This window comes from Fistularia commersonii, chromosome 12 (genome assembly GCF_037954325.1).
Source record: "Fistularia commersonii isolate RoL2024-O1a breed Wild chromosome 12, RoL_Fcom_v1.0, whole genome shotgun sequence".
Taxonomy (NCBI): domain Eukaryota; kingdom Metazoa; phylum Chordata; class Actinopteri; order Syngnathiformes; family Fistulariidae; genus Fistularia; species Fistularia commersonii.
The window spans coordinates 9,310,186-9,327,100 of record NC_141295.1 but is presented as its reverse complement, the minus strand read 5'-3'; the positions used below and the strand labels follow the sequence as shown (position 1 = coordinate 9,327,100).

At 40.4% G+C, this 16,915-nt stretch overlaps 1 protein-coding gene across 3 annotated transcripts in view; it reads left to right on the top strand.

Annotated features, from left to right (window-relative positions):
- The first annotated feature begins 4,190 nt into the window (after positions 1–4,190).
- The window catches only part of zcchc7 (zinc finger, CCHC domain containing 7), a 55,659-nt gene continuing 42,934 nt past the window's right edge, over positions 4,191–16,915 (top strand). Inside the window, exons 1-3 of one of the 3 annotated variants that reach the window (XM_086156889.1) lie at positions 4,191–4,285; positions 9,205–9,810; positions 11,088–11,310. In XM_086156889.1, the coding sequence (XP_086013015.1) occupies positions 9,307–9,810; positions 11,088–11,310 (727 nt within the window). In that variant the 5' untranslated portion in view covers positions 4,191–4,285; positions 9,205–9,306. The other 2 variants (XM_086156891.1, XM_086156890.1) reach the window with 2 other exon arrangements.

The following is a 16,915-nucleotide window of genomic DNA, read 5'->3' as shown; positions in this document are numbered from 1 at the left end:
TTAAGTCATTTTATATGACTTCTCTTCACCAATGGAAGAAGCCTAAATGTAGACAGGGCAGTTTGTTACAAACCAGAAGTTAAATGTTTTGCTCTCTTTCAGATCGCTCGAGCTGACTCTTCAAGAATAAGTAATTGAGCACCATAAGACAACTTAAATTCCCTTCATCCATAACAATATTCAGCTTACATAGCATTCCATTGTTGCATTTTATCCATTAGTCCCAACCACCACCTAATTCTCCTTATTGTTTTGTACAGTTAGAGGGCTCTCAAAACAAAATACCATACTGCAACATGCAAAAATTCAACTATTGTCATTATGTATATTCAATTTCAAGTGTGGCTTGCATGTATATTTTTGGGATGCCCATGTTATCCACTGTTTGAAAGAAGAAACATGTCATAGAAAAATAAACAATTACCACATATGACATTTTTCTTTTTGGTCTGAAAAATTGTGGCCCAAAATCCCAGCATGGACGCAAGTAGGCTGAGAAACAGACCATCTGACTGAAATACCTATTTTAGCTACATATCTGACAAAGGCTAAAATTATTAAAAAAACAAACAAACAAAAACACCAACAGAAGCACTTGAATAGTTGAACACAGCTATTCTTTCATAAACTACAGGTGTGAGGCTGATAATCTTTCTTGGAGATATGTCTGAATATAAAAGTGCAATTCAGATGGATGAAAAATACAAGAAATACTATTCACAGTGGTACAGGACTGTATGATTACTTATCTTCCGAATAAATGTGTAGCTGTTGATCTTTTTGAAATAAATCCAATCTAGCACTTCGGTGTGTCCGGTTGAAAAGGTGATGTTTTGTTGTCAATGACACAACAGAGTTGGAGAGATGCTACTTTAAGGTTACCAATGATGTTGTACACCCAGCAAGTGAGAGTGTCTGCAGCAGAGAGGGCCCCACATGGGTGACGCATGGAAGCCATTTTTGTTCAGAAGCGCTGATCCAGGGCGAGTCCTTTTTTTTTTTTTTTGTTACAGGGAATTCCTCCTGACCGTCTGCTTCAATACAGGAAGTCAGTTTGTATTTACATACATACAGTAACAAGGAAGCCTGCAGTAAGAAAGAAAAAAAAGGAAGCAGGTCTTTGTTTTTCTCTTCAAACAGAACCCCTGTGACAGAACTGAAACAAGCTGGAGCAACTATCTCTGCCTCAGCTGGGGCTAAATGAGTTTTTTGAAAAGGAACTATTTATACATTTCAGACATGTTACACACTATGATTTGTAAGATAATTGTTTGTGGATGGATGACTTTTTTGGTTAAAACAATTTTATAATGCAGCAAATTGTTATTTAAACTTATGAAATTGACCTGTTTTAAAAAATATAGACACTTCCCAAACCTCAGGGCAACCAGGAAAAAAAATAATCATATTTGAATAATTTAAACCAGCTTGTACATTTAGAAATGTTCTTAATCAACCATTTGTATTTAACATTAGTTGACATTATAATCCACTCAGGGCAAAATATGGAAATATGAAAAGTTCAAGTCAGTATTTACCTGAGAGTACAATTTCTGTCAACAACAATTCATTCTACTGTATAAACGCAAGAACTGGTGTTGTTTGAGGACACAGTTGGGTCTTTTGTAGCCGGAGTCTGAAAACAAATAACCATCAGTTTCAGAATTTTGCCAATAAAATACTCGGTCGGACACGAGTGCTGCTTTATGAAACACACCAATGAGTGTTGACTGCAGCGACTGGTGCCAAATGACAGCGGGATTGACAATGGCCCATAAAAACACCATCATGTTGAAAGCAATGACATGCTTCTTTTAACTTCTTTTCTTCAATAAAGATCATTCATCAGGCAGAACCATCCCTCTGGAATTTATGATTGGATAACGAGGGACCTTAAAAGCACTTGCATTCGACACTCCATCCATTCTCAATGTACCGCTGGTCTGTACACTTGAAGATGAACTGTTGGACCAGATGCCTCCATTTAGACCGGCTGCTCTGCCTTTTTAAAAACAATAATGGTAAATAATAGCCAATGCATGAAACCGAAATCAGGCAGCCACATCACAATTTCACTGAGCCACTGAGGCATCCCGTCACTTCATCCAATTTAGGGAGATATGTGGAGCAGAGGATGCAGGAGAACCACCCCCTCCCCTACCTATAAGTACTTCCAAAAAACAAAACAGAAGCAGGATATCAACTCTATGCATATATGTGTGTACTCAATGTACACATGGACTGAAAAGAGATGACAGTGTTGAGACATGAAGTGGAGACTAACCTTTGGAGGGAAACAATCCAGCTCAGTGATGGCCTTTCCTCTGTTGACACGCATGGGGAATCCTTCGAAATCAGATGGCATTCACTCGCTGATTCTCTATTATAACACCATCCGCGCACTATTATTTTGATAGTGATGTCTACCCTTGGATTTCCAGAGTTCACCATTATTCTTTTGATATGGAAGGGAGGAAAGGCTGGATGTTAATGCTACACACGCTGCATGAAAGTCAAGGGAGCATAATTTTGCTGTATTCAACCTGTAATAAATATGACTGATGGCGATAGCTACTCAGTAGAATTACATTTACATATAGATTTACATTCCCATCAACATGTAATAATAGCACAAGTCTGAAGGTCCAATAGTGACTCAGACACACATGCACACACCCGGTGTCACAAATACGTACTCTGACATTTCGCAGAGGAATTTGTGCTTTATTTATGGAGGAGAAAACATTTTGATGATGGATTCTGTTAAATATGCAGAAAAGCAAGCGAGCAGACAATTCAAGATCAATTTTATAAATAAGTTTTTCTAAGTACAACATCTCACAGTTCAGTGGTGTTTAAGGGAGAGAACAGATATGTGCAGCTGTAAAATACGACTAAATTTGCAGGTTGTTAGTGCTAAATTAGCACTCTTATGGACACTTAATAAAAACATTTAGCTGCTATATCATTTTAGCATAGGTATGTGCTTTTGCAAATGAATGGTCTGTGTATTTGGTGTGTATCACATCAAATAGTATATGCCTATTTTCGTATGATGATAGAAGCATAAATGAGCAAGTTTTTTGTATGGGTTGGGAATGTATCCAATACAGTTAACATATTTATGTGCATTTAATATTCAACTCCAATGTAGAATGCTTTTACTTGCCTCCCTCTCAGATTGGGATTTTCTTCTCATTTTGACACTGCGGTGCATTTTGTTTGCATTAAATCTGACATTACAGAGCTGTTTCACATTAATGGATCCAAATTCGTATAAAATCAGCGCATACTAGAAATCTTGTGTAAGAAAAGTCTATTTATATGACATTTTTAAATGAACAAAGGCCTTATTCAGCATATAATCAGAAGAAATTAGTAGTTTGCAAACTTGGCCTTTCGGTCTCAAAGACAGAATACACTGAATGGCTGCGACTTATGAGATGATAAAATATCATATACACATTGTTTAATTCAGTTTTGTTACATTCACACAGAAGTGACTTGGTATCTTCATACAAAAGCAAAAGCAGAGAGGATTTCTTTAAAATCTCACAAAGGAAGGTGCAAGAACTTTGTGTATATACATATATATGTATGCATGTACTGCAACACTTCCGCAACAAGGCTTTCCTTCCAAATGTTGCAGCTTTATTCTCCACACTTCACTGATACACTCGTACTTGAAGCTGTGCCCCGCAACACTCCCTCTGGTCACTTCCCCAAACTTCCCGGCTCCTCACCCACATCGATCCCTTGCCGTCCAGTGATCAGCGAAGTGACAGCCTGTTGTTTTTATGTCGGGATCGCTACAGTACCTGTTCATATAACTAATAATCATGGTTCATCCATTATAATCATTAAATGCAGAGAGGAATTAAGGATTAATAAAGTACAATAAGAAAATAAATTAAAGAAAACGCACACACACACACACACACACACACACACACACACACACACACACACACACACACACACACACACACACACACCTATAAATATATAAAACAGGTTTTTTTTGCATTAAAGATAAACCGCTTTTGATAAATAATTATTCAACTTTTAACTAGTCTCCGATATTCAGTCATGAATGCATATTGCGTCTTATTTTAGTGCCTTGGCCTGGTAGCGTGAAACGTTTCGGTCGGCCAACCAATTTCCAACTCGCAAACCCGGAAGTGCATCGTCCGTCTCCTGCCGGCTCTAAGCGAGGCAACGTCGTCCTCAGTCATCTGAAGCAATTTCAGTTGGGTTTGTTTTGGTTTGTTTTTTTTGTATTGAGGTAAGAGCCTGGATATTTACTACAAACACAAGTCGTTGTCTCCTTGATGCGTAGCTTATGTAATCGTCGGTTATTTTTTTTCTATGCACGCGTGTTTGTAACAAAGCGCTGCATTGTTTACATCCTACGGTGTTTTCTGTTAACACGTGGACTGAAAGGAGGAACACATGCTAGCCAGGGAGCGACTTTATTTGGATATCAGCCCTCTGATTTAAGAAGTTAGTCTCCAGTAAGTCGAGGCGAGATACATTTCACTAATTCAACCGTAAGTGAGTTTCAATCCGTGTTTATTTGTGCCTCAATTGACCTTCTAGCTAGTAGGTTAGCATGTAGCTATCCGTTCCACACCTGGGTGAACTATGCAATTCTGAGATTGCAAATTTGTTAATCTTTTTTCTTTTATTGCATTGATAAGGCGTGATACATACTTCACATGCACATTATTGTTTTCTCTGGGTTTATTTGACATAGTCCGTTCGGTCCAATATCTTGTTAAATCTTAAGATTCAGGTGTTAACATTGATTTTGTTTCCCTTCTCAGCAACAGCAATTCAGCTACACATAATTTTATTTTTGTACACATCAAATACCCCTGGTAACCATAAATTACAGAGAACATACATTTATTCTGGTTAAAGACTATTGCAGTTTCAAAATATGTTACCTCACATGACTTGATGAAAAATTGCGTTGAAGTGCTTATGTCAGTGTTTGTATATCACTATACCACTACATTTACCTCCGTATGGTAAGAATTCTCAATTTCTTTTATCTTTTTTACATGAATGTGATTTTATTATGTTAAATGATAATCACACAAAGCTATTGAATAACTATTTACAGTTTTTACTATTTCCTATGTTCACTGTCAAATGGGAATTTCACCTTAACTTGCAGTGGTAAGCAGACCATTCTTTCATATACAGACACTCTTAGCTTTGTCCATCTTGAATTTCAACCAAAGTTTCTCCATTCCAGATTTGAATAAATGTACCGGTACTATGCTATTTATGCTAGAATGTAATGACCAAATCACTGTGTAGACCTTGTCGAAACCTTTTCGTGGCAACTGGACTAGAATTTCTTTACATGAAGATGTTTGACCCTCAACTCATATCTTGTGAAAGGTATGGGGGGCTCATTTAAATATATATATAAAATCAGCCCACACTGTGCGGAGGTGTCAAGTACATGTGAAGAACAGTGTTTTCATTGAAGTATTAGAATAGAAAAGAAAAGCTTTATCATCATTGTAAAGTGCAATGAGATGAAATGATGTCACATCTCAGGTCAATGTTGATAGCAGACAAGTTCACACACAGGACACACACAGTTCACTGTTGCACATACACGCACACACGCCGCACAGATAACTTGGATATAATAAGCTACACAGTGAATCAAATATGGCAGTAAGTCACAGTGAAATATTGTCTATCGCAGTGCGGAGGTGCAGTGGCTTTTTGCTCTCCCAGCTCTTGGTGTTTCTGGGATTTGAATTGTTCAAAGTCAAGGGGGCTCATGTTCCCAGCGGCATTTTAGTGTCATTTGAAAATCTCTCTCAAATCGTCTCTCTCTCTCGCACTCTCTGATTTACCTGCCATTTTTCCCATTTATCTACATGTGAAAGAAGTGTGGCGTTAATGACACCCAGCAGAAAAAGAAAGTACAATGAAATGTTTGTGCTTAAGTATCTGTGAGTACTCTCACATGATTCTCCACTGATATCACACTATCTAATGGCTGATTTGACAGATTGAATTGAGAAATATTCGAATTTAGCTCTTCCGGGTTGTTCACTAATCGGCCTGCATGATCCCACAGATAAATGAGAAGGCGTACGGTCCACCTAACAAACTCAAACACAGATTTTTTTCCCCAAACTGTTGATTATTTACATTTTAGTTACATCATTTCACTGAAGACACAGCCTCGTTTTAGGTTTGTCGTTCGCTTTCTTTGTCTTTTTTTTTTAAAGGTCTATGATTTGCCAAACTTTTCACCCTTTGTTGACAGCCTCCCTCAGCTGCTGGTAGGACTCTGTCCATTTTAATCCCTGGTGGGCTGCTTGTGACTGTCTAGTGTAGCATTTCTGCAGTGTGTGCGGTCTGAGAGCCAATCATCTTTAGCCATCATGGCACAGACACGCAGGACTGGGCAGAGCAATGGCCCAGTGCCATTGCTCTGCCCAGTGTGAGTGAAAGAGAGAAAGAAAGAAAGACATTTGGGGGAAAATTAGATGGTGTGTTTTATCAGTCCTTGCAAGTAGATATTCTCATGGCTTCAAGCATAATCATTCAAAGTAGGCATCAAATGGGAGCCCGTGAGTAGTAGCATTCGCCAGACAGGTGTTACAAACTTGGATCGAATTTTTTTCCCAGCAAAAACACTCTGATGGAACATTCTTGAGGTTGAAAAAAATATATCGACATCGGACCGTTATCTCCCTCAGCTTTGTTAACAAGCCCTTATGGGTTTCCGAGCAAGATCAAAGTCTGTGCCTTCCCTTTAGTTGATTTTTGCTTGTGACCACTTTTTCTTTTCTGCAGATAATGGCTCTAATATTGGTGATTCAAAAGCCTTAATTTTGACTGGGTGGGAATGTGGGATTTAAATTCTAACAACAGGGCAACAGGGCTGGGTGGCATCACCCCAAATTTCAATCTCAATTTTTTTTTTTTATTCTGCTAATTTCATGCTATGTCAAGGAATTTTTTTGATATGTTGATAAATAATTACTAAAATTAAGTTCTGTTTTCATCAAGCCTTTTAAATGGTTTAAAGTTACTCAGCCTCCAGCAGAACATAGATTATTTTGCATAAGCTCATGGTGTCGTTTAAAAAGGCTTTATAATCAGACCACGCAAACTATTTTTACGGTGGAGTCTGGGATGTATTAAAAAGTGAAATTCACCACCAACATCCAAGTAACACACTCTATGCATCTCGTGTTCAAGTCATTGCTCTGAAGTATCTCTCTCAGTCACTCCATTGTCTTTTCCTTGTCAAATGCAGTGTCAGTGGTCTGAAGCTACTGGTTGATGGCTTCAAACTGGTGAAATCATGTATGCGTTTTCCACAGAGGCGATAAAGTAAAATATTAGTGTTTCTAGTAACACCAGAGGCTTTGCAAACTTTTGTTCCACATGACCATTTTTAAATATGAGACAAAATTGTCCGTTTGGCCAACACAGCTTGCCGGCATATTTTTCTTCAGGTGTATCTCGGCTTATCTTTTCTTTCTCCTCTCACAGATTTCTGAATGTTGTTGTCCACAGCGGTCTCCCTGTCCCTGGCAGAATGATGATTAGCTAGTCATCGTTTTAGGGGAGATACAAATATTTTTTGTTACAAATTGTGTGCCACACTTTTTGCCAAATTTAAGCTAGGGGTAGACTATCAGTTAGTGTGTTATAAAGTTAAAACAGCCAGTAGGACACCATGGCAGTTCATATTCCCTCTTTACGAGCCTAAACCTGTTCTTAGAGCTTAGAAGATTTAAAAAGATTTTCAAAAGATTTGGAAAAGACTTATAAAACTATCATCTTCTACCTGCTCATATCAAAAGACTAGTTTTTAGCGTTTTCAGTCTCAGACAAGGCTGAGACTGAGATTTTACAAAGACTGTGACTAACAGGATCATTATTTACAAGACTACAACAGCAATTTTTTGCCCAACCATGCAGTGTTTTCACTGGATATCTGCAGAGCCTCTGCTATTATGGTCTATCGCTTTTCCTTCTACATGCGGTCAAGAAACGCTGGACAGTGACATCGTACAAGCTGGGCTATTCTGGCCACAGCTCAACCATCCACTCTTCTTTCTGGGCAGTCCATACTGATCAGGACGTCCTTCGCCATTCCTGTTCATCCATACTGCCAACAGATGCCATTTCTACAGCAAATACCCAACTGGTGATTGTTTGTCCACCAGATCTCAAATTCTGGAGCTTTTAATAAGAGCTCATCCATTGATAGTTGATTTGGGTTACGTCACTGTAAGGACTGAAAGACTTGCGATAATATCAAACACGTTTGATATTGTTGTAAGTCCAAGACTGATCAAAAACTGCTCAGAATGCACTGTCCTAAAATGTCCGTCCATCTTTTACGGAACCGTGAAAATCATTAGGTTTAAGGCAAGCAATAGACAGCTTCACTACTTCTCGGATATCAACACTGGTGCCCCCTTTGCAACTGATTCATTGTCAGACTCCTGTGTCTTATATTTACTTATTTATTATGAACTTCAGAACAAATATCGCTAATTAACTCAAGTTATCAGGGGTTATACAGTGTTTACAATGTGTGCTACATTTTTACAAGAACTAATTCTGTAAATAGTTTGAACTGGAGGAGGAACCAAGTGGACTAACTTGCGGAGTTGAAACACTATTGGTTGAATCCTTTGAAAAAATAAAAAGGGCGGGACATAGTCATAGCTTTTATAATCATTCTGCGGCTTCACTTTTGACTTTTCCAAAAGTGTGATTGCTGTTACTTGCTTGTTACTTGGCGGAATTTGTGTGTGTTGAAAATTGGATAAACATGGTTATAGAGATGCACCATTTTTAATTGAAAAGAAGATAGTCGGAGATTTCTCGTCTGTCTGGGATTTTCTTTTCGATGAAGTGAGAAAGATCTGAAAAGTTCTCTGCGTTTCTTGGATTGAGGCCCTGTACTGGTCTCTCGCTTACGTTGAAATCAGCCGGTCCTTTTATCGACCTGTTGAGCACTTGACAATGACATGTAGTTAGATGATCTAAATGCATTCAACATCAGTATCTGCAAAAAAAGAAGTACCCTTATTAATGAATTAAGCAGTATACACATTTGTTGTTTGAACTGAGTCAGTTTAATACAGAATGGCAATTGATAACTGTAATGATTTTTTCTTTCTTTTCCATCCCTGTCCTCAGATCGAACCACCGGGGTCACGGCCTCCCGAGGTATAAGTGTTGAGAGAGCTGTTTGCATGTGCGCGTGCATGTGTGAGCGTATGTTGGGATTGCCTTGCGGCCATGTACAGTAGTTACCAGGACAGGCAGGAGTTGGAAGATGACCTCTACAAGGAGGATGGAAGGGACTCCGAGGACTCAGAGGACAGCAGCGAGCTGGAGTTCCGCCTCTACAGTCAGCTCCACTACTCCGCCAATGCGGAAGAGATCGAGGAGCAAGATGGAGAGACCGAAGATGGACAGCCGCCAGCAGAGACAGCGAAAGAACTCGCTCATGATGGGGAGCTAGAGAGCGTCCCTGAAGCAGGGCTGCCGCCACAATCGACCTCCGTACAGAAGCAGCAGCCACGGACCGGGAAGGCGAAACCTGACAAACGGAAGAGGAGCAAATGCGGCACCAAAGGGCAGACGTCGCCGTTTTCGACGTTTGAGGAGGTCATCGTGATCGACTCCAGCCCCGAGGTCATTTCCCTCTCAGAGGAGGACAGCACCAACGATGACATCGGAGTTTGCACCCTGAAGGGGCGGGTGTCCAGCAGGCTGCAGCCGCCTTCCCAGGCCCACCAGGTAGAAGAAATATGTGTGATTTATACCATGAATCAATATTTTCCACCACCGTCCTCATCATAATCACCAGGAAATCTGTTGATGAATACAGGACTGTCTCAGAAAATTAGAATACTGTGATAAAGTTCTTTATCTTCTGTAATGCAATTTAAAAAAAAACAAAAATGACTTTTTCATGATATCCTGATATTTAAGGATAGGATATTTGAGTTTGCTTAAGATGTAAGCCATAATCAGCAATATTAGAATTATAAAAGGCTTGCAATATTTCAGTTGATTCGTAATGAATCCAGAATGTATGACATTTTTGTTTTTGTAATCGGATTACAGAAGAAAAAGAACTTCATCACAATATTTTAATTTTCTGAGACAGTCCTGTATAAGCAATGGGTATCGTTTTGTCCTGTTTTTTGAATGTTTGGATAATGAAGGCCCCTTTAACATTTTTTTTTCATCTTTAGTAACCCTGGCTCGATATTCTATTTGATGTTTTAAAAACAAGCTTTCTATTCTTTTTGTGTTGTGTTTTCAGTTTTATCATTTTAACTAATTTGCTTGTCATTTTCTTCTGAATAGTAGATTATATCCTGTTGATAACGTCATTAGTTGCTCAATTTTCACTAATTTCATGGTTAATTTTGGATAATTTCTTGCTAATTTAGCAGGAAATCGTTTTTGTTGAATAAGCAACTTTCGAGTACTGTGATATAAATTTCCTTCAGTGACATCCAGCCGAAGGCCCAAATATTCATTTCCATACAATCGGGTATCACAGAAACATGGCCTAAAAAGCCCTAATACACCGTTAAAGTCATCTTGAAGTCAGTTAAGCCTAATTTGCCTGTGGCTGTTGCTGAATATTTAATTTACGTATTCCCAAATATAGCTCAACAAGAGTGATCTATTTTAGAAACAATCTGGCTTAATCTTTTGGTATAATTAATTCATTTCATTGTAAGGTTTTATTTGAACCAGTCAAGAAAAATATATATATGTATAAACTAGATGCGTTGAATGCAAATGTCTTGTTTCTTTCTTTTTTTTTTATTTATTTTTTTTAATTAAATTCAGACTTTTTTTTTCCCATGTCACACTGCCATAATGAAAGGATCAAGAATCCTGGTGTTTTCTGTTGCATTAACCCGTGTAGGACAAATCTCGACACGAAGAGCTCCCCTATTGCGGTTTTTAAGTTCAAGTGATGTTGCACAAAAAAAGGGTGGGATTGCCCCAACATTTGGTTGACATTTTCTGACTTCTGCCTATTTGTCATTCAGGCAAAGGATCTCGTCTCATCGCCTGAAACCGTGAACATAAGCAGCTCTGAATCCGAAGGGTCGGAGTCCAAATCTGAGTCAGAGTCATCTGAGTCATCATCGGAGCTCTCCACATCCTCTGATTCGGACGGCCTTGAGAACTGGATGCTCCTGGGTCCGGGAAAGCAAGACGGAGACCAGTCGATTTCACTCAACCTGGAAGGCGGGTCTGACAGTAATGCAGGTACGTTCCTCCTGAGTGAAATGACCTCTATGCTCCTGTGCGACTTGGTGAATGGAAGTGCGAAGGAAATCTATTTTTGTGTGGCCCAGCTCATTCTGAACACTTAACCCACCTGCAGCATCCTGCCAAAAGGCGGGCCTTTGCAATGGATGTGCGTACATATGCAGCATCCGCGCCCGCATTTTTATAAATCTGAAAAGCTGTTAGCATTCCCGACACCGCCTGCCCAGTCCACCGCTCCTCCAATGCATCTTTAAATAAGTTTGCGTGCATTATGTATTGATATGTGCATGTCGGTGAATATTTGTGTTTCTAAGATATTCCGGCCCTAATCAGCATGCATGTGTACACGCGCGCACATACCAACAGTCATAACGCTAATGCCAAAAACAAACAAACTGAGACAACAGCGCCGGCTGAGAGGGGAGGGCGGGAGTAATCAGAAAATGAATAAAAATGTTCCCCTGCAAATCTCTTCAGATCAACACATTATCTTAACCTGCAGCCTCAGCAACCTCCTCAGCTTCTGCCCTGACCCCCGACCCCCACCCCCCCCCCACCCCCAACCCGTCCCTACCCCTCCACTGCTCACCCATCTCATTCTTTTATCCTATTTTCTCACTATTGTGCCCCCCCCTCGCACCCCAACCCCCCCATCTGTTTCTCCCTCTCTTACCATTTCTTTCTCATTTGAATTTCCCTGGGCTGATGTTTCTGCAAGAGTGCCCACTGACTCCTCTCTACACACAACTGGGCTAAAGGAGGGGGTCTGAAGCTGATGGGAAGGCTTTAGATTTTTGGCCTGGTTTTGGGAGGAAAGGAGGATTTGGGTCTCTCTCTGGCTCTCTCTCTCTTTCTCTCTCTCTCTGTCTCTTGTCTGGTTCCTCTGTGATCTTTGGAGCTTGACCTCATGTCTGCACATGGGGGTCATGGGTGTGGTATGAATGGGGTCTTAAAGTGAGAGAAATGCAGGGGGGGGGTTCGCCCCCCCACCACCACCCCCCCAAAAAAAGGAAATGAAGGTTAGGAAATTTGAGGGATAAGCCTCAATAGACCTTTTTCCGGTTTTCCAAAAATTCTAAGCCGGTTTTGAGAAAATTCGCCACACTAATGCAGGAAGCGGTGCGGATTCCATTTCTTGTTTTGTTAACATGTCCTATAAAAAGCCCTAAAGTAGCAAGGAGGTTTGTGCCTTATTGTTGTTGTTGTCATTGCTTCGTTGACAGATATTATATATTTTTCTTCTTCTTCTTTTTCTTCTTTCGGCTTTTCCCGTCAGGGGTCGCCACAGCGAGTCAACTTTCGCCATGATATATTTTTCAATATAAGAAAATTATACTGATATCATATTGATCCACTACTTTGAACTCAAATCTCAAACTAAATTTTATTTTTATTTTTTTTCCTGCAATGTGTCATATGAATGTTTTAAAAAATAGAATTGAACAAGCTTTTTTTTTGCCAGTTGAAGCATACTGAGCTCTGACAGCCACGGTAGTTAATAATGGCTAAAGTAACATTTGGTTACAGGGGTTGAAGTCAGAAATATATTTGGAGGCACGATGAGAGTTGGGAAGCGTCAAGCCGGTTTCATCTGAAGCGCATCTTAGACCTTCAGTTTTGCTTGCTGAAGCCGGCTGGTAAAAATAACTTTGTAGAAAGAAAATGCTGCTGTATAACGTGTTTCAGTTCCCAATGGGCAAAATAATGGTGCCAGTTGTAACGCCTGTAAAAGGATAATATCCTCCCATCTAAGAGTTTCAACTGTGAGCCTCATATCTGATATTATATGATCATGGAGCAGCTAGTCCAGTCCAATATTCAACTCTTCATCCATAAAAGCTTATCATTTCCAAATACTACAATGTCGAACAAGGCTTTTAGTCTTCATCTGCCATGTTGACAGTGGGAAAGTTAAATATGTTGGCACGGGTCTCCTATTGTGGTTGTATCAGAGACGTGGGACGGAGACGACATGCAGGAAAGTGAATAATAGATGTGCATCTGAAACAGCAACTGACCAAAATCCAAAAGGTCAAAAGTACCATTTCACACAGCAATGAGTATCTGAATAACATTGGTCAAACACCCATGCATGGATTTATACTGTACCTCAATGCCGCTTCCTGCATTGTAATAGAAAGACCTAAACAGATTGATGGGTCCAAAGGATTTAAAATAAAGCACTTTAAGGATGATTGTGAGAAAATCAGGTGCAGCACAAACAGTATCCTGAGAGGAGTCTGAGTCTGTGAGGTGCTGTTGAGATGCTACAATGAGTAATTGCTGAATATCACGCCTTCTAGGCCATTATTTTCTTTTGCTTTTCTTTTCTGAGCAAATAATAGTTCCTTAAAGGAACACAAAGTGGGGGAAATTACTTTAAAAAGGTAACTCAATAGGGATTTTCACAAAAAATATGTTGACTAATAGCATGGTTTTAGTTGATGTGAGAGAAGAGGATACAGAGAGCATGGTTTGATCGAGGAAGGTGATTGGCTGTGGCGACCCCTGAAGGGAGCAGCTGAAAGAAGAAGAGCTTATATGTGTATGTTGTCATCAAATTTTGATATAGAAAACAAGCTTGATTTTTTTTTTCCATCCCCTTTCTCTGTATTTGGACCGAAATAGTGTAATTGACATTCCGGATGATTTTTTTTTAAATTTATTTGTTATCCTTTATATTATTCACGTTATTTAATTTTTTTTTTTTTTACCTTTCTTTCACATGCCGTGTTCATCTCATGAAATTTGATCCTCCGATTTGACTCCGAATTTTTATTCCTACGACTACTCCGTACTGGCCGGCACGTTTATACCCCGTGGCTGTCGACTCGATTCTATGTAAGCCACGGTGTGAGTGTGCTTGTGTGTGTGTTTGAATCATGGAGTCTGGGAGCCTTGCTCGCGGTGTGTGTGTCTGTGTGTGTGTGTGCGCACAAATGTACAGAGTAACAGGTTTGCACAGGAGTGACTAATGGTATTTGTACGCCTAAACCCCTTCTCAGCATCCCCATCAAATCACATTCACTACACTTAGTGGCTCCCTCTCACCTACAGAAATTGAATCCTTTCATCCTCCTTCTCCGTCTCCTTCTTCCTTTTCGCTGCCACTTGTTCCCATGCTTTTGGAATCCAATCTTGCTTCTTCAAGTAAATTTTTTTAAAATGTTTGTTTATTTATTTTTCTCTCCCAAATCAAACGCACGAACGCGCAAGCACTCCGCCCAAGCGTCTATCTGTCACCTGGCCGTACGGGGGGGTGGTGGACGGGAAGGCGCGCAGTTTTTGCGGGCCGACGTGCCGGCACATCCGGCGAGTGTGAGAGAAAAGGAAAAAAAAAAAAAAAAACGTGGACGGGCGAAGGCCATCTGCTTGTCGTGCAGCCAGAAGGAACCAGAGAGAAAAAAGCAGGGCTTTCCAAAAATCCAGCTCAGTACCCCCCCCTCTGCCCCCCCTCCACCCCAACCTGGAGAGGTGTGTGTGCGCCTCTAAATGGATCCGGGGTGTAGGCTGGGTGTACTGAAGCTAAACTTGAATGGTAAGTGGTTAAAGTTCACTCCGTGATCATACTTTGTTCTCTCTCTCCTTTGCGCTCCTCCTGTGCCCTCACTTGCTCTTCTCTCACTCTCTCTCTTCGCTCTCTCTTTTTTTTTTTTTTTTTTCTCCTCCCGGTTGTAGTCATTGCACACCAAACTTTGTTTGAGGCTTAGAGACTCGGCTCCGGCTCACTATCGGGGTGGCCGATCACATCAGTGTGTATCTGAGTGTGTCTGTTTGTGCTTTGCTGAATGTCTAGGTGAATAAGAGATGGGAGTGTGTTCTTTTTTTTTTTTTTCCCGTTTGTACCCAAAGGTCAGCTCTCTGTCTGACAAGAGGAGGAAGGTAAGCTCCCCTCTCTTCTCTCCTCTCCCCTCCTCTCCTAACTTCCCTTCACCTCTGCTCCAATTAATTTTTATTACATAGGACTTTACGATTACTCTAAGTTTGCCAAGGTATTAACATTTCTAACACCTCCAATTCTGAACAGTTTGTTTTTACTGAGTCGAAGCCATATGAGGCCTTAAGCGTTTCTTCGGGCCTAAGGGACTCTCATTCAGCTTCTTCAGTCTGAAACCTTCATTTTTTTTTTTTTTTTTTTTATTTTTCTTTTTTCCCCCTCTGCATTTTGAGGTTTTTGACCAGGGACTTTCCATGCCAGGCTCCGGTGTCAGTGGATGCGGAGCAATATGGATTGTGTTCTGGCCATCATCACGAGTGCGAGTTTTTGATTATGCTCAGGACGTTGGTATTGCAAAACGAGATTACAGTAGCGCTGGGGTACCGTGTGTGTGTGTGTGTGTGTGTGCGTGCGTGTGTGCGTGCGTGTGTGTGTGCGTGTGTGTGTGTGTGTGTGTGTGTGTGTGTGTGTGTGTGGGCGGGCATGGGCTGCAGAAGGGAGGCATGGATAGGATCAGCTCTTATCTTGGCTGCCCAGTGCCACGTGAGGTGTAACGCCACACCCACGCTACACACAGTGTGTTTGAACAGGCTCTCTCTCTCACACACACACACACACACATACACACATACATGCACACACCATGAAATTTTGGAGCTTCAGTTTGATTTGTATTATCCAGTTTTACAGAGGATACGCAAATTATATTAGATTACTGGAATAAGCCTTATATTAGAGAATTCAAAACTGAATGGATAAAATTCAGATTTTTTCTTGGCATTTTTTCAACGCTCGTCAATGAATAATTGTTTGTCTCAGACAAAGCGCTGGATCCTAAAGATAAAAGTCATCTGTTATCTGATACGTTAAGCGTCAGATTTGGGGCGATAGTGTCACATCGCATTAAATTGAACCTTTGCGGCCAACATGTTTTTATGTATTTATTATTGAATTCATGCCCAGGAGGACCATGCAGAAAAATTTGAAGCATTTTGGTGTCAATCTTGGTTTTGGGTGTGTATCTAACTCCAGTGTACTTTGCTGAAATTCAAAAGAACTAGCTAACTACAATCATCGTACAGACCCCCCACAACACACACACACACACACACACACACACACACACAAACACAAAAGAATCCAGAGTCTTATCTGTCTTCTCTTTATGTGATGAGTACCCACTTCAAATTAGAAACATTCAGCATTTCAGCATGTACACGAACACACACATTAAAAAAAACAAGGTTAGCAAATGAAAACCCGTAAGCAAATCAAAATGCACGTGATACATCTTTAAGTTGTAAATCAGGAGACGTCTGGGCAGAGAGCGCTCAGCGTCAGTCCGAAGAGGAGAGAGAAAGAGACACAAAGTGGGCAAAACTAAAGTGATTGAGACAGGGCTTGAGAACAATCAGCCAAAGTGATGCAGTGGCTCAGGGCCGGTTTGTCTCCAGGCAAAGATCTCGAAGTGTCTCAAAACACCCTCGAGCTTCCTGTCCACATGTAGACAGTGTAGCGTTTTTCTTTATTTGGGTTAAGATAAAGTGCAAGGTTTGTTTGAGACGTTACACTCAGTTACCAGTTAGTGGGAGTCAGACTGGCTGCTTGACTCCTTATTCTACTGCTTTTAGCGAAGTAAAAAAAGAAATTAAAAAGAATTGTTTT